The sequence below is a fragment of the Antedon mediterranea genome, chromosome 2 (genome assembly GCF_964355755.1).
Source record: "Antedon mediterranea chromosome 2, ecAntMedi1.1, whole genome shotgun sequence".
Taxonomy (NCBI): Eukaryota; Metazoa; Echinodermata; class Crinoidea; order Comatulida; family Antedonidae; genus Antedon; species Antedon mediterranea.
In genome coordinates this window covers 12,770,702-12,794,408 of record NC_092671.1, presented here as the reverse complement: position 1 = coordinate 12,794,408, position 23,707 = coordinate 12,770,702, and the positions used below count along the sequence as shown (strand labels likewise).

Genomic DNA, 23,707 nt, shown 5'->3' with positions numbered 1-23,707 from the left:
CTAAAACTTAAAACCGAATCAAAAGCACATCGATGAGACTGACAGTTCAAAAGAAAAATAATAGAATTGAATATGAAACTATATGTTCAATACGATCTCTATTCCAGTTAGATGCAACATGAAAATACCTAAAAGTTCTGATTTATAAGAAATATGATATTTTCAAATTATCTGCATTATGATTTAATGAAATAATTAACTAATTTAGACACCGCATCCTTCCTATTGGAAATCAAACTAAAATATGTCGATTATAAGAACGCAATACACAGATACCATGACGTTAAATTTCAAAATTAATGACTTTTGTCTATCTAGTCTCATTGGCGACCGTAATAATAACTGTATGACAATGGGATACATCGATTTATGCATACACTATCGTTCAATACAATGAGTAATACTGTATTTAGTCATAGTTATATTGTACCTTTCCGGTTTAAAGGGGGCAGTGAATTTAAAAATAAAGCTAATATTCCCAGCAGAGGGAAATTAATTTATATACCTATTGTATAGGCATTTATGTTGTTATATTGACTAATAAATATACATGATCATAAATAAAATAACCAGGGAAAATATTAATATAATATTATATAATCCTTGATAACTACTAAATACGATATATCAAATCCTACGGTGACCGCATGTATATTTAATATTCATATCATTAATTCCTTCTTTTTTTTATATCATTAGCATGTTTTTTGTAATGCAACTCATTTCAGCTATGGCAACTTGCAATATTTGTTTTATACCTAAATAGATATATAAATAACATCGCCATGTTTGTTAATAAATCATTAGTTTAGGAAATAAAGAGCGAATCGTATGGTATGTGTAAAAAAAACTACAAATCTTCATTATATTAATTTGATTTTAGAATGGCATATAATCGGTAGATTCGAAGTTGAATCACATGTCTAGCCCCAGGTATAAAATGACACTGACCCCTACCCATGCATGACTACTGGAAAGTGATTTGCTTGACCGACAGATAACAAGTCAAGTCCACGAGTGTGTTTTACTCCACGAGATAAGTCATCAGAACCAGAAGTGGACGGACGTCACACCACGCCTTACTATGGTTTAATGGATATTTATTTTCAATTCTCTTAATGTTTATGACTTTGTTCAATTCGAATTTATTAGATTTCATGCCCTATTAGGTTTGTCGATTATTTATTTACAACACACTATTAAATTCGTTTTATAATTTAATTTTTGTCAAGAACATCCGGAGTATTTTGCAGTTTTAAATTATATTACGTTAAGGTTCCTGTTCTTTCTGTTAGTATAGGCGTATAATTACGAGTGCTGTATCGTATTAGTAAGAAAGCATGCGTTTCATGTCACATGTATGCCTCTTCATTTAAATTGTCTGACATAAACTCTATACTGATAACAATGAGAAACAGGGCAAAGAGAGAGGTAATTGGCAAAACAAGAATGATTTACATGCTGCTAAAGATGCTTTTGTTAATGGTCTTTCAGAAAAATCGAAACACCCTAAACAGTTCTAATTTAATTATATATTTTTCGAAACTAACATATAAATTTGAATTCTCTGAGGTAGGGTAGAATTATTTAAATTACGAAATATCACGATTTGTTTAAAACTTGATATTTAAACCAAATTTAAAATTCAAATTTGCAAATCATTCGAACATGTCCGGTTAACGTGTTAAACATTGATTGTGTGAGGGGTCATTAATATAATGTTCATAATAGGTCTAGGTTTCTAGCCTGGATTGGGTAATGCCTTATCTTCAGTATATTCAGGAAGGTGAATCATAATTTGTCAAAAATACTAAATATAGACGAATACAAAGTTAATGGGCTCGCGTGTTCTTCGATATAATTATAGTCCCTAACTAGACTATTGTATCAACTTTTGTCGAAGTTTTATTTTTAGGAGGTGTAGCGAATATCATTAGGCCTACATTTACAGTTACCCCCAAACCTAATTAGCCTACAGCCACTAAACAGATTATAATTTTCTCTTTCAATAGGAATATGCCCAGGTACGGTAAATTAATATAGTGTTTAGTTACACTTTCTATATTTGAAAGTTGAACAAATTATTTAATATAGATTTAATTAGCCTAATGTCATCGCCATGTTTATATGATTTAGCAACTTCATTTTGATAATGCAAGTTAATGTTGATCTACTTTGCGGAAATGGTGTTTCAGTAAAGTTGTTGATGGTATTTCTATGCCTGTAAACAAATTAAAATGTGCATGTGCAATTCGTCATGATTCGATACTTTAGTTTTTGCACACAACAAATAAAACGCAACTCGGCCGAATGAGCTGAGCTTATGAGGTGTTAAAATCGTGCCTTTACCACAAAAAAAGTAAAAACCTAAAATGTTGAATAGTAAAACGAAATTCCAATGATTTTCTAAAATTCTATAAAATCGTTGTAAAGTTCCGCGGCGCCTGTCTTGTCATTTTACGACAAAAATTAGCTTAGTAAAGAGATATTGATACTATCATGTGCGTGCATATCTAGACCTATAAAGAATCAAATCGATTTCATTTCAACGTTGAACTTTTGTTTCCCGATTTTGTATTTATTTTTCACTATGTAGATCATCCTTAATCTCGATGTATTTCTGAAAAAAAAAATATATAACTGCACTATCTCTGTCAGTCTCAAAATTTTAAGTGCAATTGCTGTAATCTTTCTATTAAAAATAAATATATATTTAATAGTTCCAATACAGTTTGTAAACATTTTCCAAAGTATCAAGAAAATGTTAAAAGTGTTAATTTGTAATCTGAGTTACTGATGTTATTATATAGTATTTCCAAAATCGTATTAATGTAAGTTGCATTTGACATATTTAATTGCTTAGTCTATGTTGGTGCTTTTTATTGAAAGTTTATTTGTTTCTAATTGTGTGTTTTTGCTGGGATATGAATAGGCATTTACTGTTTGGTCTAGTTTCACTCTCCATGGGTCTAAACTCTAATCCTTGTAACAATGCATGAAGTCAACTTGCACACTATAATGTTTAGGAACGTGGATGAAATACACTGTTTTAACTTGACTTGTTTTTGATCAATACTTTTCGTTAGTACTGAGATAAAACGTTTGTGAGGGGTTAAGTCATAGAAATTGGTTCACGGGGTTTTAGTTTAGTTTAGTTTTTGGTTCGTTCGTATCGACAAGGTCATCTGTCGATATTGTCACACTTCCCGTTTCAAGTTTTGTTAATTACGATTATTATTAGATTATTATTTCCTTTGATCATAATATTATACTTAAAAAAATAAAACGTATCCCAAGTAAAACATAATCGTATATGGTTTACAGTAGGCCTATACTTATTATTCTTAGCATCACAGTTCCATAATAAACATATGAAATATTTACTGAAAACAGGATATGAAGGCCTAATACATAATAATGATATAAAAGGCCATGCAGAATGCACATAAAGAGTACATCCTATATATCTTTTTAATTTAATTTGTGAAAGAATTTGGTAAAATACATTTTTTTTTTACTTAACCTATGTCCTATGAAAATGACATAAATGTTATTTAAATTGAACATAACACGTAATATTTATTTTTATATACACTGTATAATATGATGATAATATTATATACACACATTCTTTAGCACAAAGCATATTCGCAAATACATCAGCTGCCTAGGCCTATATGCCATACAGAAATTATAAACCTATGGTAAGATTGGAAAAGGAAATTAAATTATAGTACTATAAACTGAAACAAAAAAACAATTTAATGTTGAGTGTTTGAAAAACTTGAATAGAATACAGTGCTGTAGTAAGGTTGTATAATGGACAGGCAAATTGCATAGATGCATTAAAACAGTTGATGCTGACCTTATTTCAGGTACGCGCTCCTGCGTTTGATGCGAAATATAAATTACGTAATAATGTATGTGCTCGGTTTTGCCTTATATGTCATGCCCAGATAATGTAAACTATTTGATGTTTGAGCCCCTATTATTATTGAAATTAATTTGACTCCAGGTATGCATTTATGCAGTGCAGGAGGTATAACACTATCTACACTTGATTGACCAAAAAAAAAAAAATGCTAGTAGTAGTATTATATGGAGGATTAGCAGTACTACCGTACTATTGTTATATGCTACCAGTTGGTGGTTTATCTATGCCGCTTTCAGTAGATCACCAATTACCCTGCTAATAGTGTTTTAATTCAACTGTTTCCTTTATTACATTTATCAATATAACCCTTTAAAACACGTCTAAAGGCCTACGGTATACAGCTTGTGAAATTGCCATATTTGCATTATTGTTTTAAATACATAGAGCTATCTTGTAATTTCATGCAAGAAAGGATATGGAGAAATATTTAAAACAAATTTCACCTGCTCATTAGACTAAATATAATGCAATTGACGGTAAGGTAACATACCACTTTTCACAGTATACACGAACCGGTACAACCCTCTTTGATTCAAAGTTAACTTGGCATGTAAAGTTGTTCTTCTGTAACAAGTGCAACGTCCACCAAAATTGCAAGTCTAGGTAGATTACGTTCTGCGCGTAGAGATCCCGCTTTCAGTTGTCCGTCTCTAAACTTGTGTGTGGATTTGCAAGTTTGATAAAAGTGACAAGAAGTTCATGTGACTAAGCTAATTTAATTTCCTGATGACGGTTTAGATACATAACTATCGCTATTTTCACGACGATTCTCTTTAAACAGACTTATCAAAACGCGTTACGCGTTTAGTGTCATGAGTAAACACACACGCACATGAAACTATCGTTCAATCGGGGAATAGAACCTCACGGTTATGCTCAGAACTACTTTCTAGTACTGTAGTCCCATTATTATCAGACTAGGCCAGTGAGTATAATAACTAGTGTACATGGTCAACGAAAGTGACCGCAATACTTGACACAGAGGAAAAGGAAGTGGAAGGTGAAGTCTTAAGTGAATGAAAATGAGGCTGAATGGGTCACGAGATAATGGATGGGAGGTGTACCCAAACTTAAGGAAATTAAGTGTGTTACTGAAAATTATTGTCTGTAAAGAAGAAGTTTTGAACGCTATTAATAATGCTTTCATATACGTTAATTTCATTTGCTTTGAGGATAGAAAGGACGAATGCAATGATTGTTCTGATTTGTGTACGTATTTTTACATATTAATCGTGATTCCCACTAGAGACGCAACGCAAGGACGTACGCGCAACGTTGCGTCGCTAGTGGGAGGGAATCAAGCTTAATATGTTAAATAAATAAAAATATAGGCCTAACATAGTGTCGTGCTCCCATAATGTCCCAAGTGAAGAAGTGTCACTATAATGTTACCCCCAATGAATGGAAAACGAAATAACAAAATGTAAACTTATTCCATTAATTTGTCATCACAGTAGAGCCCTTGATCGACGGGCTCCCGTGTCAGGAAGATCTCGGAACCATTAATACGAGTTGATCTATTTTAATGTACTAGTGTATTTATATCTAGGCGTGCAATACTGTCATTCAAACTTTAAAAACCCTTCCCTAAAGACGATGTTACATGTGTAGCACTTATTGCATAGGATTTATCCAGGCAGTTTATTAGTTTTTAGCTGCTGCACTTTGGGAAGGTTATGTAGAGTGGGGAAAAGGAAAAATGTCTGGATATGTACTATTGGAAACAGCAAGGATAGAACCTTCGGTACCTAAATTGAATAGGGTTGACCGTAATGTTAAGACATATATTTCCAAAGTGTGAGGAGTTTTACAAATGAGGTATTTTACCGTAGTACCCCATTTCTTAATCTTTCTTTTGTCGCTGGGTTTATAATTCGTGTAACAACATTAACACTTTCTTTGGCTGCATTTTTAATACGTAAATCTATGTGTTATCTTACAAAATATTAATCTAATGAACTTTAATACGTAATCAATCTTTAGCAAAAAATTGTAAAGCTAAATCAGCTACATAAAAGAATTATAATATAAAATATCTCATACAAAATCAAGAAATAAACTCTAAATTAATTTCCTTTAAAATACTGTATATCCAGGATAGTATAGTTCGTTGGAACGATTGAGGACTATTACATTAATTATGCTAATTAAAATCAAGATATAAACTTACTGTAAATATGCAATTATTCCTTTGATATCGATAATAAATATCTACCTGGTAATATAATATGTTTACATTGTGCAGTACTCAAGTACAATATGAATATTAGTGTATGCCTGGGTGGTACCACAGAATGGTAGCGTACCAAACACAGCCGTGTTTGTTACCCATCCGTGAATTGACACTTCAAGTGCCAATCAAAATAACCAGTAGGCTTAACTGATCTTAAGCAAGACACTTAACTAAGGCAATTCAAACCATCTTAAAATAAACTACAACAATATATAGAAATCTATTTACAGTATAATTAATTATATCTAGTACAGTTAGAATAATTGTTACATTTTGGTCCTAATTTAAAAGTAAGATTATCACATTGATTAAAATTATACGTCAACATCTGACGTCATCGAATTCATTAGGCGTTTTTTTCTATTTAATAGTATTAATCAAATAGCAAGAGATATGTTATATGTAATATAAAGGAAGTTTGTTATTGTATAAACTATAATAAAAATAATATATTATTATATATCTAACGCCGCCATTGACCTAGTCACGTTTTTAATATTTTTTTGTATTTATCAATACACTCACATGCTATACAATCATTTATTATAATCACTTGGCAAGGCATTTAAATTGTGGTTTTATTTAATGTCAACTACGAGCTCAGCTGTGCACGTGACGTCACCATTTACGTTGATAGCTTTCGCGGTGTACTCTGCGTCATCGTCTTCCACTACATTCGTTATGCGTAAAGAACACGTGCCATCACTGGCTTTCTCAACTGTAAATCGCCCATTTTCTGGTAGTTCTAGTCCGTCTTGGTACCATGTTACATCCGGGAGAGGATCACCAATCACAATACAATTAAATTGTGCTTTCTGGCCTTCTAAGACAGTTGTACTGCGTATTTTCTTCAAAAACTTAGGCTTAGCTTCCTTGTTGATGACGGCGTCTCTCGTAGCTCTTTGTCCTGAAGGTGGCCATATTTTCTGCTCCCCCGATGCTCTACTACTTGACTCAGTTTTCATTTCGATATTTGGTGAAGGTAGTGATGATTTACTTCCAAACCTTGAAAAAGAGTCGGTAGATAACTTCTTTACGGACCCATCAGAGGAAGATCGTTTTTTGATTGGACTTTCGTCGCTATCAATAGATGAACGTTTTTCTTCTGTAAATTTCCTATTTCGTCTATTTGATAATTTAGTCGTACCGGTCTCATTCAAGTTGATATCGACTTCTGGTTCCTTAGTTTTGGTTATGTTGTTTACATTTTTTGCTTCTTCACGTTTTGCTTTTAGGATGCTTGAGAATGGTGTCAATCCACCGCTCGTACCATCATCTTGACTCAAGGAACGGTTGCGAACACTGAACATGGAAAGTGAAGCCATACGTGAAATAGCTCTAACCGCGTTTGCCGTTTTCTAAAAAGAAAAAATAAAACATAATTATTTAATGTAGACCTACCACCATAATATGATGGCCCATAATGTAACGGTTGAGAACACAGTGGGTTTAAATCTAATAATAGGCACTACATACATAGACATTGTCTATTTAAGTATCTGTATAATGAATAACGATTGTTAGACAGAGTATTCTATGCTCACCTGCCATCGCCTTCTAGCGACGAACTTTTTCAGTTTATCAGTGGAAATCTTTGTGGTCTTCATAGTCTTAGTGTCTTTGGTAAGCCACATATGTTCAAGACCATCACTTGCAGACATTCGTGTACTGTTCACAGACAAAAAGTAATTCAAATATATTTATTTTATTTTGTAATAGTAAAATTCAGTAGTATAGTTTTGAATTGAACATTTCTATATACAAACATAAACAGATAAATAGGAATCAATTCCAAATTCTACCGTTTAGACCAATCTATGTTAGAGTTTGTTATAGTGGATAGTTAAGATTAAGATATTTTCTGTGAAGTGGTCAATATGTATCATCTGCACGTGTGATATTCAACAAATTCGTCAGTAAGTTAGTTTATATCGGTCAATCTTTCAACTTACTCTTTGCTTTTCAACAAGAGCTTTTCGATGAAATCTTTGGCTTCGTCTGATATTTCATCGAATGATTCGTCTTCGAAATCCCATTCTGCCATGGTAACTGCACTCAGTGTCTCTGCATCATTGTCTCCCATAAATGGAGAAAGCCCACTTAAGCTAAACAAATAAATAAATATCAATCAATTTAAAGCCAGTAAGCACTGAGCTATATTAAATACTGTACAACAAAACAGAGTATGTTTATTACGTGTAGTATTTTGTTTTTATTTAATTTTTATACATGCCAATATTAATTTTGTTTAGACCAAGAATGCCAACGTGGATTTGACACTTACAGAATGTAACAGATAACGCCAACACTCCACATATCTGTTTTATAACCAATTTTCTCATAATTAACAACTTCCGGGGCCACAAATTCAGGGGTTCCGAACATGACTTTTACAGACTGTTTCGGGTCGAATTTTCGCGCCAACCCGAAGTCAATAAGTTTGATGGAATTTCCAGTGGTGTCTGTACACAGTATGTTTTCTGGTTTTAGATCCAGATGTAGAATATTTTGAGAATGCATGTGTTTCACTCCAGAGCATATTTGACGCATAAACATTATTACATCTTTTTCAGTTAGAACGAAGTCGTCATCGATTACCCGTTCGAATAATTCTCCGCCACGTACACTGTAAAACAAGATGTATGAATGTTATAATTGGGCCTATATTATAATGTTGATGAAATGCATATGTTGTAATATGCCTGAAGGTACTATAATGATGTAATTGGTAACGTGACGCTGATATAATTATGCTATATAAAACATGCCAATAGCATAACATGTTAAGTCTGTTAAAAGTGTAGCAGAGGGCGTTTTTACTATTGCTTGTTTGTCATAACATAACCTGTGTGTTTTAGATAAGGAAGTAAATGAAATATTATACCTTTATAACCATTCCACAGACACATTTCGCTGCCACAACATTATTTCACCCACATTATAATCGACATCTTTATTATGGAATTTATCCTACCTTATGACCTCAAACAAGCATCTTGTAAAACCATAATTAATTTACGTAAATAAGTTTATTTTGATCGCTATTATCATTATCATCGAATCCATCTTATATATAAAATGATAACAACTTACAATTCTAAAACCATAATTATTTCACGTGTCGTTTCGAATGCGTCAACACATTGAATAAGCTTTGGATGTTGTAATTGGTTCATTATTTCGATTTCAGCTTTTACCGATTCTTTCTCTGATGCTTTGGTCTTTATAAATTTTGCAGCCCACATCTTGCCGGTTGCTTTCTCCATGCATTTATGAACAATACCAAATCGACCCCTAAAATAAATCACATTAAACAATAACACATTTTATATCTATAGAATATTCGATCTCAGTGATGAATGGAGGAAAGTGTTGCCAAAGAAGGTGCGTAATACTTACTTTCCGACCTGCTCTTGAATGTCGTACGAATTCTTAATATCTTCAGATTTTATCACCACGTGTCTTGCTTCAAATGGACATTCGCCTTCGTCTAAAAGCATATGAAATTAGGTAAGTTAATGGTTTAATATGATTTATTATTATGTTATTTCAAATTTTGCACCCCAGAAATACAGAATGTATAGGTTGGTAAGGACTTTCATTTTTTAAATACTAACTAACTGTGTAAAATGGTACAAATAATAATAAAATAAAAGTGACACTTATTCGTGATATTGAACAAATGAGTAGTCAACAATTATTACAATAATCACTTGCCTCCTGAATCTGCTTTAGATTCCTTTTGTACTTTGGTTTCAGTTGTCCGAACAGGGTCAGATGTCATCCCTGGGTCACTTACTCCATAAGCATTCTCAGACCTTATTCTGAAACAATACATCTTTTCAGGAACCAGACCGCGAACAACATACGATGTACTTTTAGCCGTGGTAAGCTTAGTCCAGTTATCTTCATTAACCTTGCTCATCTCAACCACGTAGCCAGTGATAATACTGCCACCATCGTATGGTGAGCCACTCCAAGAGAGTGTTAATGATGTCCGACTAACGTTTGATGACACCGGTTTCCCAGAGGGAGGATCCGGTTTGTCTGAAATAAAATGAATAATCAATTCCAGTAATATACCACTAACCACCCCCCTTCTCGAATCCAGGATGAAGACATTTTTATAACGAAGACAAGTATAAACTCTCTTTTTTATAATTTTATACACCTCTTATTAGAATAATATTGAACGCGTGTTTATAATGCAACGACAAACTTACCTACAACGCTAACGGAAATAGTACAACTGTCCGTTCCTAAATCACTGGTTAAAACCAACTTGTAAATACCACTATCGTCTTGTTTAGCGTCACGTATGTATAGCATCGTATCATCGTCCACATCTTCCATCTCTATTCTTCCTCCTTCTGTGATCTCCTTCTTGCCTCTGTACCATTCTAAGTCCGGCTCTGGTGTCCCGGATATTTTACAGGTGATGCAAATGTCTTTCCCCGCACATGTAATTAAGTTACGAGGATACTTTTCAATTTTTGGGGGTGCTGTAGGAAAATGATTAAATTTGAAAAACCTTTTTTTTTTGCAAAATAATACAAACAGTATGGATTATACAGTAGACCTTTTTTTGGTGGAATTAATTACTGTATCAAAAGTTAACTAAAACAAATACAGTAAATACATGACTTATATTAGATTGTGAAGGCGTTTGTCGTTACTATTATATAGATACAATCATTACTAGCATATAGTTTCAAGCATTACTCTAACAGGTAGATACTTTACCTTCAATAATAAGTTGTGCTGAACATTCTACTGTTCCAAGCGAGTTGACGGCTTTACATGCGTATTTACCCAGGTCTCGCATAGTTGTTTCTTTTATAACCAGTGCAACGATATCGTCATCATCAAACTCAAAACTATACTTCCTTCCCTCTTTCAATTCTTTACCATCTTTGTACCAGTATACCACCGGTTCGGGGTCACCGATTAAACGACATTCCAACCTGGCAGCGCTTCCTTCAATAATCGGTTCATCACAGAGTTCTTCAAGGAATTCTGGTGGAGAGACGTCAGGCATCTTTGAACTTGAATCTCCGAATGGTTTTGCTGTGGCGTTCATGGTGAATGAGGCAACTTTGTGACCAACAGCGTTTGCGACAGGTGTATTTAACTTTGCAGAAATCGGACTGTGAAAAGTGCTATCAACATCTTCATTAGGCTTTGTAGTTACAATGTTGTCAGTACTGTTGTCCAGTTCGTCCTCATCACATGCTAAATAAAATGAAAATAATTTTGTTGTAACAAACATCAAACAACTTAGATTGATTTCTGTGAACGTGCCTTTAGAGTGCAATTTTATTGATTAAAGGAACACACAAAACACTTGGCCTTATCTTCGTATATGATCGTGTATTCATCCTATTATGTACATTTTGTAATGGCCCGTGAAGCCTCCTTTGTTTAGAAACATAAGCACAGAGGAAGGAACTCTAAGGTGCTTAATAGTAGGTTTCAGTTTTAAATTCTCACCTTTGACTCGAAGATCAGCGACTGATTTCGCTGTACCTGCACTGTTTGTGGCTAAACATACATATTCGCCTTCGTCTTCAGCAAATGTTTCAGAGATGGAAAGCTGTGCTACATTATCTAAGTAGAAAGATATAAAACTACATAATTAAAAATGGAACAAATGAAACAGTAATTAGTTATTTAAATTATAGACAATGTAATTGATATAATTAAATTGTATTATTCACATCAATATGTAGAGAGCCACGATAGACAATGGAAGATTATTAACAATCGATTTAATTTAAATTAATTTACAAAAATTAATTAAATTAATTACTATGGTACAACTTCTGTAGTATTTATTCGCCGAACACCGAGCAACACAAAATCATCTAAAACATGTGTGCATTTATTTAAACATATTTAAATTTATTATTATAAATTATTTTATAACTGTTTCGTTGTGAGTGTAATTAATCATATCATACCTTCATACTTCATTCTAAAATATTTAGATTCTTTAATTTCCTTCCCTTTAAATTTCCAGATAATAGTAGGTACTGGTGTTCCTACCACACTGCAAACCAATACGGCTGAACTACCCTCATCTACCATAGCATCCGATAATTCGTTGGTAAATTTAGGATGTTGTTTAGTTTGTACATGACGGGTAAGGAGATGACGAAAGTCGAGTTGCTCTGCTTCCGATTCTTTGATAGCCGCATCAGTCGCCGCCTGTAATTCTTCTTCTTCGGATTTCGATTTATTTAACACATGACGGAAGTCTAACTGCCCGGCTTCGTTCTCTTCTTCGTTTTGGTTAATGTTGTCCATCTTCTGTAGCTTCGGCCTTTAAAAACAATATCGTTAGTTTCAGTTACAAGACGATCAACTCTTAATAATAATGGTAAGATAAAAATGGTTAACTCGAAATAAAGAGATATTTGTTTCTTTAATTTTTTTCTTTAGAGGTAATCCTTTTTTTGTTCATTATTTTGAAAAATTGTATGCGATATTATTAATAATCGAAGCTTTATTTTGTTTAGTTAGCGATATGATACTACGGGAAGTACATAACAATACAAAAACCAATAGAGTTTAACTATCTTCAAATTACAGAAAAATGAATTGAACATTAATGTTTATATTTACAATTTAATAGGTGATGTCTAGAAAAGAAGCATTATGACCGATAATTATCCTATAATGCAAGCGTTTACGAGCGAATACATTGTTTTGGAAAAGCCGAAACGAGAAAAACATTACTTTTCAAATATATAATAATAATTAATCTTGGATCCACCTCTTTGTTTTCCAAAAACAAAAACCATACCAACTACATATAGGCTATAGGCCTATTTATATTAGATACCTTGATTTTAAAAGTGATCTGAAATCAGTATGCTCCTCTTCTATCTGGTGAACCATTACAGACACGGTGCATTTTTCTTCTCCAACCTCATTCTTAGCAATACACGTGTAACTCCCAGTATCCGTAACGATGGCGGCTGGAATACGCAGACTGTGAGAGAAGCCTTTAGATACGAGCTGCACTCGATCACTAGGCTTGATGATTCTGCTTTCTTTATACCAGAATACATTTGGTTCGGGATCGCCATCCACTTTACAAGTCAGTGTTATTATAGTTCCTTCGTCAATATTCATCTGGTGAGGTTTTTGCATGAAACTTGGAGGAATGCCGACGTCACCAGATTCTGTCAACGAACCATACATTGTTCATTTCTTGTTTTCAATTAAATTAATACACTTATTGACTACTTACTTATCAAAACATCAACATGCATAGAACAACAACATTTATTTAGGTTTAATTACATGAGACATAAAATACCATGCAAACATTAACATATTTAATGTGTTTGTCAGTAAGACGTAGTGAATACGCACAGTAGCTTAATAGTGATTAGGTAAGTGTCACCTTCAACGAATCTTGAACACAGAATACAGTAAAGTAACAAACTAAAACACTTTACTTCACCTATTTGTAATATCAATTAATGACATTAGTATAAACAACCCGTAAAACACACCATACGATATACATGCATAAACACAGCAATATTCTCAAACTACAGTATAAGATATTACCATAGTAGCCCTAATAGTAGAGAAACAAACAAGATCTGAAATTGAGTAAGAAGATGACAGATTGAAATAATAAGAATACAGAAAAAGAAAATAGCAGCCTGCCTATTAATACCATAATATCAATGGAGTGGATTTACTTTAATATAGGCAAAGTAACAGTAACTTATATCCTTATGTTACAAACATTAAATACAATGGTTCGTGATTATAGACATAGTTGGTTATTTTGGTTTAACTAATTGGTTTTCTTCTATTGCTACATACCATCTACTAGAACCTTGCACGATGTCGAAGCTTTTCCTTCCGAGTTTGTAATAACGCAGGTGTACATCCCTGCATCTTCAGGATAGACTTCTGCTATCACCAGTGACAGGGTGTTTCCATCAGATACAAACTTAAAATCCTCTTCTTCTATAATCTCTTCATCTTTGAAGAACCAGAGAGCCGTTGGTGCAGGGGATCCTAAAATGAGTACAATTCTTTTATCATACTTTATATAGATTCCATTTTCGGAGGAGAATTAGTTGATTTGAAAATGCCAACTTTACACAAAAACACACACACTGTATTCTGTCAATGTCAAATTATTTACTCGGGGATTAATAACAAAATCATACGGCCTATAGAAACAATCCTAGGGAGAATCAAAATATGTTTCGTAACAAATTAATACCTGTGGTTTAACGTCAAATTAATATCACAATAATCTGATTGAATAAGGTGTTTACCACTGGATATATACCGGTCGTCACCACCCTCGAAGTAGCTATTTACTTAGATATTCCAAGAAAACTGTCTTTTTAGAAATGTTGTTTACGTCAAAATTAACCTGGTGGTTTCTTTAATTTAAATATTACTAGCAAAGCAGTGTTTAATGTATAAAATATATTCTTGACGAGTTTGTTTTGATTTATCGATTGTATTATAATATGGAAATTATTTTCTAAAAATTGTTTATCAAATCAATCAGAATTCGAATCAGCAAGCTCGATGTTAATAAAATGTGGGAACGATTTAAGCGAAGACATCACATAATTAACATGTATTTAATTTAACGATGGGATTTACTTCAACCTCCATTTCTACGTAAATTGTGAGAGTTTAATGCTTTACCTTTGACCTCAACCTTCAGTGTCAACGAAGATCCATCATCAACCGTAACATCTGTGAGTTTCTTTAGAAACTCGGGCGCAGTTGTCATTACAATTGGACTTAACGGTTTGGTAACGATTTTTGCTGAAGTACTTTTTACTGGAGTTGATGTTTTTTCTGGAATGATTGCTAGGTCGATACTGTTCGACATGGGTCCATTTGTTTCACTTCCATTTATATCATTTGCTTCTAAATAATTAGAATAATATATTTTGTATTATGTAACTCAAATAAATTAGATTTAACACCGTTAACGATTAGGCTACATTAAGCTGAGTCAACGAAAAAAGGGAATACTTGGCTAAGGTCCATGGGCTAATCAACATAAACCTGAATTTGTTTTTTTTTTGTAAGAAAACATTTTTTTAATATAATCCTTATGCTCTGTCTATACTATCAAACTAAATATGATGTGCCCATATTATATAGACATGACGATGTCATATCACTACGATATTCGGGCATATCACTACCATATTTGGGCACATCACACTTTTTTTGTTAAACTAGTTGGGACAGTGTAGACACAGAACTATGTGATCGAAACATAAGTCGGAATTGGACTGACGCGATTGATTTAATTGGGTATTTTTATTAATGTAATGATTCATTAAAAACTATAATACCGATACGCGTTTGGTATTGATCAATGGTGCAAAAAACCCTGAGAAATAATGTTATAACGCGATTTGGTGATAGCTTAGCAATAATACAACCCATATACTATTATTATAAATACCTATTACAAATCCATTCATATAACTTTTCATCGCGAACCGAATGTATAAATGTTATTCTACAGACAGTAATTATATATTCAAAAGCCATATTATTATTACTGTATTATCAATACCTAAATGCGATAGTAATAACCACATAAACATACATTATTCCCAATACAAGTTTGTGCGTTTAATTCTAGAAAGAAACGACTGTGCTGACAGGCCAATGACATAAATCACAAGTAAAGTCCCAATTGTTCACTTGCGTTTTGATTTGCCGACCTATTATATTAGATTAATGAAGACTGTTCTTACTGTTCTTACAACTGTCCAGTCAAAAAGTTACGCGGCGTTTTTTGTAAGAAATATTTCTTGTTTTAATATGCAGTGTGTAAAACGCTTTTAATACATTCAAATTGTAATTAAAATTTATAGATTTGCAATAGTATAATATGTTCAATAGAAGGAATTGTCAAACAATTAATGTGGTTTTTAATGGAACCAGCTGAAGTTGATTGTAAATCGGCATATTTTTTATTATCGTAAAACTGTACTTGAAGGCCTACTAACAAGTTGAAATTCACTCAATAAATACTAACTAAAAGTACCTTCAACTTCCAATCTAGCAGTAGATGAAATAGTTCCGGCTGGGTAAGCAAGCGTACAGGTGTAATTGCCGCCATCCTCTGGGAAAACTTCAGCAATGGTTAACTTAGCTACCGGTTCATCGAACGATATTTGGTATACATTATCGTGGGTAATGGGCTTTCCTTCAAAAAACCAACTGACATTTGGTTTAGGTGTACCAGACACCCGACATTCAAAGCTCACAGATTCTGCATCTTTACATTTTAGATCTGAAAGTTTTCGTAGAAAGGTTGGAGGAAACTGATGTTCTACTTTTGGTAAAGTTGTTGGATTGGCTGAAAAAAATTGAAATCATTACATTGTGTCTAGACAAAGTTATATTCTGAAGGAGATATGGTACTTTAAATATTTTCCATATTTGAGAATTACAAATTATGAATTCTCAATTCTATATCGATCAATTGAGTACCTCCCTTTGGTAACAGTTAAGACACAATTATCACAATAAATACATAGGCCTACCTATGAAAGAAAAAGAATAACTAATCATTGAATACCTTGTACAGATAACTGACAACTTGCAGTTGTCTTTCCTGCAGGGTTGCTCAAAACGCATGAATATCGACCTGCATCACTTTGAATAACATCACTTATTTCTATGCTATGTTCTGTCTCGTTTTCTAGTATCTGTATTCTGGTTTCTTCTGGTATAGCTTGACCGTCTTTCATCCATTTCACCTCGGGAATGGGGTCACCAGTTATAGTACAGGTGAACTTGGCTAATTTAGATTCTTTGGTTGTTTGCGACTTTGGGCGAGATGTAAATTGTGGTGGTTGCTGGACTTTGAGAGTCACCTTTTGTGTCTTCGGAATTAATGTCCGTGTGGGTGTCGTTGCTTCGACACTCATGGGAACGTTAGAATCTGTTGTCGGTAGTGTTCGTTTTGGTGAAGTTTGTTCTACACCAGTGGACAGAGTAACAGTTGTTTTTGACGTTGATGACACTGTTCGTTTTGGTGAAGTTGGTTCCGCTACTGCTTTGACTTTTGACGTTGTAGTTATCGATGTTTGATTAGGTGAATTTGATTCACCCACCTCTGAAGATTTGTTCGTCATAGCAGGAGGTGTCCACTCCACCACCACCGGAACCTTTGTTGTCGACGTGGGGTTTGAATACGAGGTCCTCTTAGGTGAAGCTACGTCCGAGTCGGTAGAAAACTTTGTCGGTGTCAATAAAGACGTCCTCTTTATGGAAGTTGATTCTGTTGTATCTGTAGAACTGGGCATCAATGATGTTTGCTTTGGTGAGGCTTCGTCTTTCGTTACGTTAGTCTTGGTGATTGTTTTTGGTGTCACTGGTGAGTCAACAATGTCGTCTGATTTAGGCTTCACGCTCTGTTGACCTTTTTTTAATTCGAATTTTAATGTTTTTGTTTGTAACTTCTTTGGTTCATCATTTTGTTTTACGGTGCTAGACAGTTTAATTGTCGTTGATGTCTTCTCTCTTTTTGTAGAGACTTCAATTGGTGACTTGTTCACCCTATTACTAGAGGGGCTCCCATTTGTTTTACAAAGGTCGTTGAACTTCTGGAAGGCGTTTAATTTTGTTGACGAAGAGACAGACGGACTCTTGCTGTTTCTAAAGGCAAACAATATTAATTCAGAATGATGATATTTAAATAATATAGATAACTTTACTTAAATCACAAATAATCAACCAATCACTATTGTATTCATGCTTCAAAAGATATTTTATAAAATTAACATCAAGACGACAAGCAACAAAACAAACAAATATACAAACACAATACGCGAACAGTTAAAATTTGTTCTTTTTTGTTTTCTGAAAGTTGAATTTGCACTTTTCAGGAAATCACTCGGTGCATGCCGGTCGTTTTCAATTACTTCGTGTATTAAATCACGAAAAACAATTTGATGAACGATTTAACATATTTCTATTTGAGTCATGGGTATAATCTTATTTTAATCCATGGTATTTAAACCTCATTAAATAGGTTTTTACAAGGTTAATACTAATTAATTATTATAACAAGGTTATCACTAATAGTAGTATCACTAATAGCGTTGGAACGTTTGTTGGTCATTTTAACCCAATACAGTTGATAATGATTAACATAAATATATAAACTGTACTGTGATATTTTGATCAATATATTGTATGTATCGTTTGATACTGATAATTATACATGACATATTCACTATCTTATGATGACATAAAAAACTATTGTAAACAAAAATTAAAGACTTACAAATTAGGTACTGGAGATGAGGTAGGCGTTAGTCCATTTTGAAAACGTTTTTGATTATCTAAAAAAATATATAAAATAAACAAAATTAAATACTTCGATATTATATACTGTACATTAATATGTACATTAAACCTATAAAAATATATCACTTAATGATGGTGTATCGTTGAACTTGCAAATTATATCTATATACCTTTACTAATGAGTAGTATAGTAGACGAAACCGTTTAATAATGCATTTGGTTTTTGACGCACACTAAGCATGCTCACCGGGGTATTAATGTGACTGTAATGTACAATGTTACATGATTGATTGGGTATTCGGTGACCAGGGGGTAATAAAATGTTAAGCGCATTAGTATATTAAATTGTGAATTTATGTCATTGGTTCGTTGTAAATCGGTACCATCTATGGTTCATTCATCTTTGAATTATATATTAATTGTTTAAGGAAGATGCAAGTAACTGAATTATTTTTGTTCTTTAATTTATACTGTGACTTATGAAAAGTTTATAATAATTCTTATTGTAATTTTCCTTTAGTAATGAATGTCATTATTCTCACATTTTTTAATTATTCTTATTTTAGGTATGCTTACAAATGTTTCGTTTTTGCAAATTATGGTAAATATCGTATTTAATTTATAGGCACTAGATAGTTTAACATTGTAACAATCTCGCGATTTGACATATTTTATATGTTCTCTTATTATAGTCTCATATTGTTTATGCTCTGTATATGTGTACTACCGAACTGAATATTGTTGTTATAGTTAGTTTAATTTTGTTTTAAGAATCTAAAGGTTAAGCTAAAGCGACCGCAGTGTTACGTGACAACATGTTGGAGTCACATCGGCTAGTCTTCAATATAATTATTACACAGTCCAATTTCATCACGTACAACGAATATTTGACACCTGACATTGTGTGCTATAAAAGCAAAGAACCTTGAAAATGAAAAGTTTAATTGTAAAGCTAAAGACATTAGGTAGTATACTAGTTTTGGTGTATTTCAAACTTTAGACAATATTACTTTATTCTAGGTCAGTAAAAATCATTTTCTTAAAAATATAGCGAAAATACATTATTACTACAGCGAAATACAGTGTGTAATATGTGTTCTATAATTGACTACTTTTGTATGGTATTTTACTATTTTATTTTAAAGCGAGTGTTAATTTGATATTTAATAGCACAATGGAGATTTAGTGCATTATTTATAAGGAACTATGTTTAGGCACATAAATAACCATGAGATATGACATTTGCTAAGTATAATTATTTATAATAATATGAATGACCCAGTACTACAACCTTACAGATATTTAACGAGGTATAACCTAATCCAATTTACCTCTGACACTATCCTGTCGTGTTTTATGACTTAAAGGGTTATCTTTACTCACCTCTAACGGTCAACTCCACCGGTGACTCCACACTCCCAGCAGCATTCTCCATCTTGCAAATATATGTCCCAGCATCTTCCAGAACAAGATCAATTATCTCCAGGTAGTAGATTCCTTTGTCAATGTGAATCTTGTGTCTCTTTGAATTCTCCAACGCTGTGCCATTAAAACTCCAAGTCACGTCTGGTTTGCTCATTCCAAAAGCAGTACAGTGAAATGAGGCCTTACCACCAGCTCGACAAGACTCCCGTTTTGGTTTCAAACCAAATGCCGGGGGTTTAGTTGGCTTCTTCACTGGAGAGTGATTAAAATTACCAACATCTTTTGCTTTTCCATTTGTAGTGATGTTATCATTAACCTTTTGGAATCTTGAGGCAAACGACGGTTCTGCTTTTATTGATTTAGTAGTAGTTGAAGTTTCAATTTTGTTTTTAGTTTCAAACTTTGCAGCAAGTGCTCCGATGCCTTTAGTGCGTCCTGGGGATAACTCAACGGTTTTTCTAACAGACATTTTCTTCGGTTCTTGTAGTTTTTGTTTTGCATATGCTAAACTTGATCTAGGAGACACTGGAACCCTTGATTTGTGATTGTTTTCTGTTGTCGTTGGTCCTGGGGGTTCTTTTAATGATAGTCGGGGTTCCTTTTTCTTTTTCAAAGACGGTTCGGCTTCTTTGTTCTTAGATATTTCCTTAAATGAGGCTCCGTTCTGGGTAGGTTTAATCAAACCGGTAGAACTTTGGTTCGATCCCCGTCTTTTTGGACTTAACTTTTCGGTTTTAGTTTTAACAATTTCTGATCGAGGGCGCGTAGGTTTTGGCTTATTTATGTCTTTTGATTTTGATGTATTGACGTGTTCTTTAGGCTTCAGATGTCCAGGAATTTTACTTCGATTCTCAGGTACTGTTAATGAAAATCGTTTTGATATCTCCGATATGTCTTTATTGGTTTTAATTATCTTTCTTTGAAATGTGTTCGCAGAAGCTTCCTTATTTGGCTTTGCTTCGAGTTTCGAAGAAATAACACCAACCTGACCAAACGGTACCCTTTTGCTGGGACTTTTAATTGATGAATTTTTATTCCTACTAGTTTGTGGTTTGGTCTGTTCCTTGTTTGTTGTTTTTCTAGAAGCTGTAGGAGCTGAATATGTATGTCGAACTGGTATTGATCGTTTTGGAATAACAAGCGGTGATATGTTTGATGTATTTCTTAAATCTTCGGGAGTGTGTTGCTCTTTGTGTGAATTGTTTTCTTCTTCATTAACTTGTTTTTTCTCAGTAATACCACTATCTACTGTATTCGCACCTTGTATTTCTGTATTAGAAAAGCGTTTGACTATGTTGGTGGATAATTTTCCAGGTGTCCGAGCGCATAGAGAAACTACTGGTCGTGTTGATGATCGTGATTTAGCAGTTTCTCTCCAACGTGATACGAGGGCTTTTATAGTACTAGATGGGACTAAATTCCGTGATATAAGTATCGACGGTGGTGTCTTTGAAACGCTGGGTGGCGCAGCACGATCGGTGACGTCACAATATGAAGACTGTTCAGATTTTGGTATGACCGGTTCTTTAGTAAAATCCCTTGTTAAATTGCAGAAACTGATAAATAACAAGAAAATATTCTTTAAAATATTATATGCTAAATGAATAGCTTTGTTTAAACTACAATGATTAATAACTAAAATATAAAATGACATGACCTTTATAGACCTGATTGCTATTTTCATACAAAATAGGAAATAAATAAGAATATATATTTTAAAAGAAACAAGAAAATAACTGATTTATTACTTCTTATTCTAGGTAAAGATTGACAGTTAATATTTTTCGACATCCATTAATCATCAACTGTATACATTTACACCGATGAGCATTCCAAACCTTTTAAAATAAAAGATTTACGTCTTTTCAAATAGCATGGTACTTTACTAGGGCAATATGCTCAAAGACTAAATTAGCCGATAACTCCCTAGAAATTCCCTGTAAATTGTGTTTCGAAGTACAGAATCTACTACGTATGTTTGGTTTGTAAATACTACACTGTGATTTTGACGAGTAAAACAGTAATGTTCGTTTCGCGCACAAGACCGTAAGGCAGAATTACAACCACAATGTAAACACAAGCGCCTCGGTTTACCCTATGACCAAATATGGATCAGAATTGCATGGCATCCGGTGTTTCAGATCGAGTAGGATAGTACTATGCATTTTGAGGGCAAAATATTTCTCCACATGTTATTGAACTGTGTGGAGATAGAATATGTAATGTCAATGACAGTCGTATTAATGTCAAGGCCATGAAGTGTCTAAATTTCGGCCTTAAAAATCGGGAAGAGTGTTAAGATGGTCCCTATTGGTTTCCTTATTCTTCACATTCCTAAGATAGCATTTAGAAAGAACATTTCAATTTATAATTAGTATGCGTTTAGTTTTCTTTTTAATTAATGTTTCGATCCTTTCTTTTATTCTGAAAAGTTCCGCAAAACTCATAAATAACCAAAGAATGAAAAAGTCCAATTTCTTCATAGCTTTATTATTTATTTGAATGCGTGTTATGTTACACAGAGTATGGATACTACCCGGTACGGTACGTCATGATAGATAAATTAATTGCTAAATATTTTATTTGTTATTACAACTTCGGAATGGTATGCTATGCTATATACATGAGTATCAGTATTTGATTCGAATGCATATCATCTTACCAAACAATTCATTAAAAAAGTAATTTATTTTATATAATATATTTCGTGATTTTATTTATTGTTAAATCCGAATGGTATGCCGATTTAACAGGTTAAATTTTGATTCGAAGTCGCATTATGTTACTAATATATAAGCAGTAGGTATCCGAGTCGAAATGAAACACAATCCAAGACACCCACCACCCTTGAAGAGTGTATTAACTGACAATGCGATCCCTCGTATTGCGATGACGCAGACAAATCAGTCGAAACAAATTTTTCCAGAATTATTCCATCCTATTTTAGAATCAGTTTATGTGGACCACTGCTGTGAATTTTTCTACCGATATGGCATTATCAGTGTTAAGGTGTGGCGGTCTAGAACTTCATTTTAATCAAAACCAGATTTTGAAGATACGACATAAATAAAAGTTTGATCGAAATGACAAACATATTTTAACTGAACCTGCTCTCGTTTCTACTTTTTAATAATAGCTAACATTACCTAGTGACAAGCTTAGTCCGTTTAAAACCAAGTGAGCACTTTTTTACCGTCGTTAAAACCCTTATATTGCAATCTTCTACGCATATAACTTGTCAGGTTATATTAGAACGTTCAACGATTTGAACCCGGACCTTCGAATAATCGGGTGGAACGATCGTGTTTACCGTATCAAGTATCAACATTATGTATTTAATTTACCTAAATTCATGCGAAATGTTTGTTCAAATAATATAAATGAAAAATATAATAGTTAATTGAGAATAACATACTCATATATTTTTATACCAAATTATAAATATAGCCATTTTTAACTGCTTACCTTTTTTGTTTATCTGGTGAATGTTTCTGTGAACTTGATTGGGACTCTTCAGAAAACTCCTTTCTTATATCCTCTGACAATTCTAATCAATGATCAATAAAAAGTATTCACATAAATTGATGCATAAAACATCCGAGCAAACCACGGCAACTCACCGTATCCCCTATATTAGATACAGGAGCCAAAACAAGTTTGAGTTCACTGCTAACAGAATGGAATGGTGTTATGAGCTTCTTAATTTCATACAAGTAGCTACTCCCATGAAGCGTAACTTGATAACATGGACGATTCTATTTTCATTTAAGGGTAGAGAT

The 23,707-nt window shown here is 33.3% G+C and overlaps 1 protein-coding gene and 1 long non-coding RNA gene across 4 annotated transcripts in view; one reads left to right on the top strand and one right to left on the bottom strand.

Annotated features, from left to right (window-relative positions):
- The window catches only part of LOC140040452 (uncharacterized), a 54,862-nt gene that overhangs the window by 30,661 nt on the left and 494 nt on the right, over positions 1-23,707 (top strand). For 2 of the 3 annotated variants that reach the window (XR_011842716.1, XR_011842715.1), the window contains one exon: positions 9,506-9,677. This is a non-coding gene — a long non-coding RNA (uncharacterized lncRNA). Of the gene's footprint in view, positions 1-9,505; positions 9,678-12,186; positions 12,238-23,707 lie in introns of those variants that run through there. The other variant, XR_011842717.1, reaches the window with a different exon arrangement.
- On the bottom strand, positions 5,582-23,479 carry LOC140040442 (myosin light chain kinase, smooth muscle-like). The gene is made up of 19 exons (XM_072086395.1): positions 23,394-23,479; positions 19,887-21,484; positions 18,481-18,538; positions 16,768-17,849; positions 16,231-16,545; positions 14,862-15,089; positions 14,013-14,210; positions 13,012-13,354; positions 12,128-12,489; positions 11,658-11,774; positions 10,911-11,399; positions 10,391-10,669; positions 9,885-10,214; positions 9,567-9,657; positions 9,261-9,461; positions 8,452-8,793; positions 8,120-8,272; positions 7,712-7,835; positions 5,582-7,525 (listed from the first exon to the last, which is right to left on the bottom strand). Exons 2-19 carry the CDS (start codon positions 20,395-20,397, stop codon positions 6,746-6,748), a joined length of 6,003 nt encoding a protein of 2,000 aa, XP_071942496.1. The 5' UTR covers positions 20,398-21,484; positions 23,394-23,479; the 3' UTR covers positions 5,582-6,745.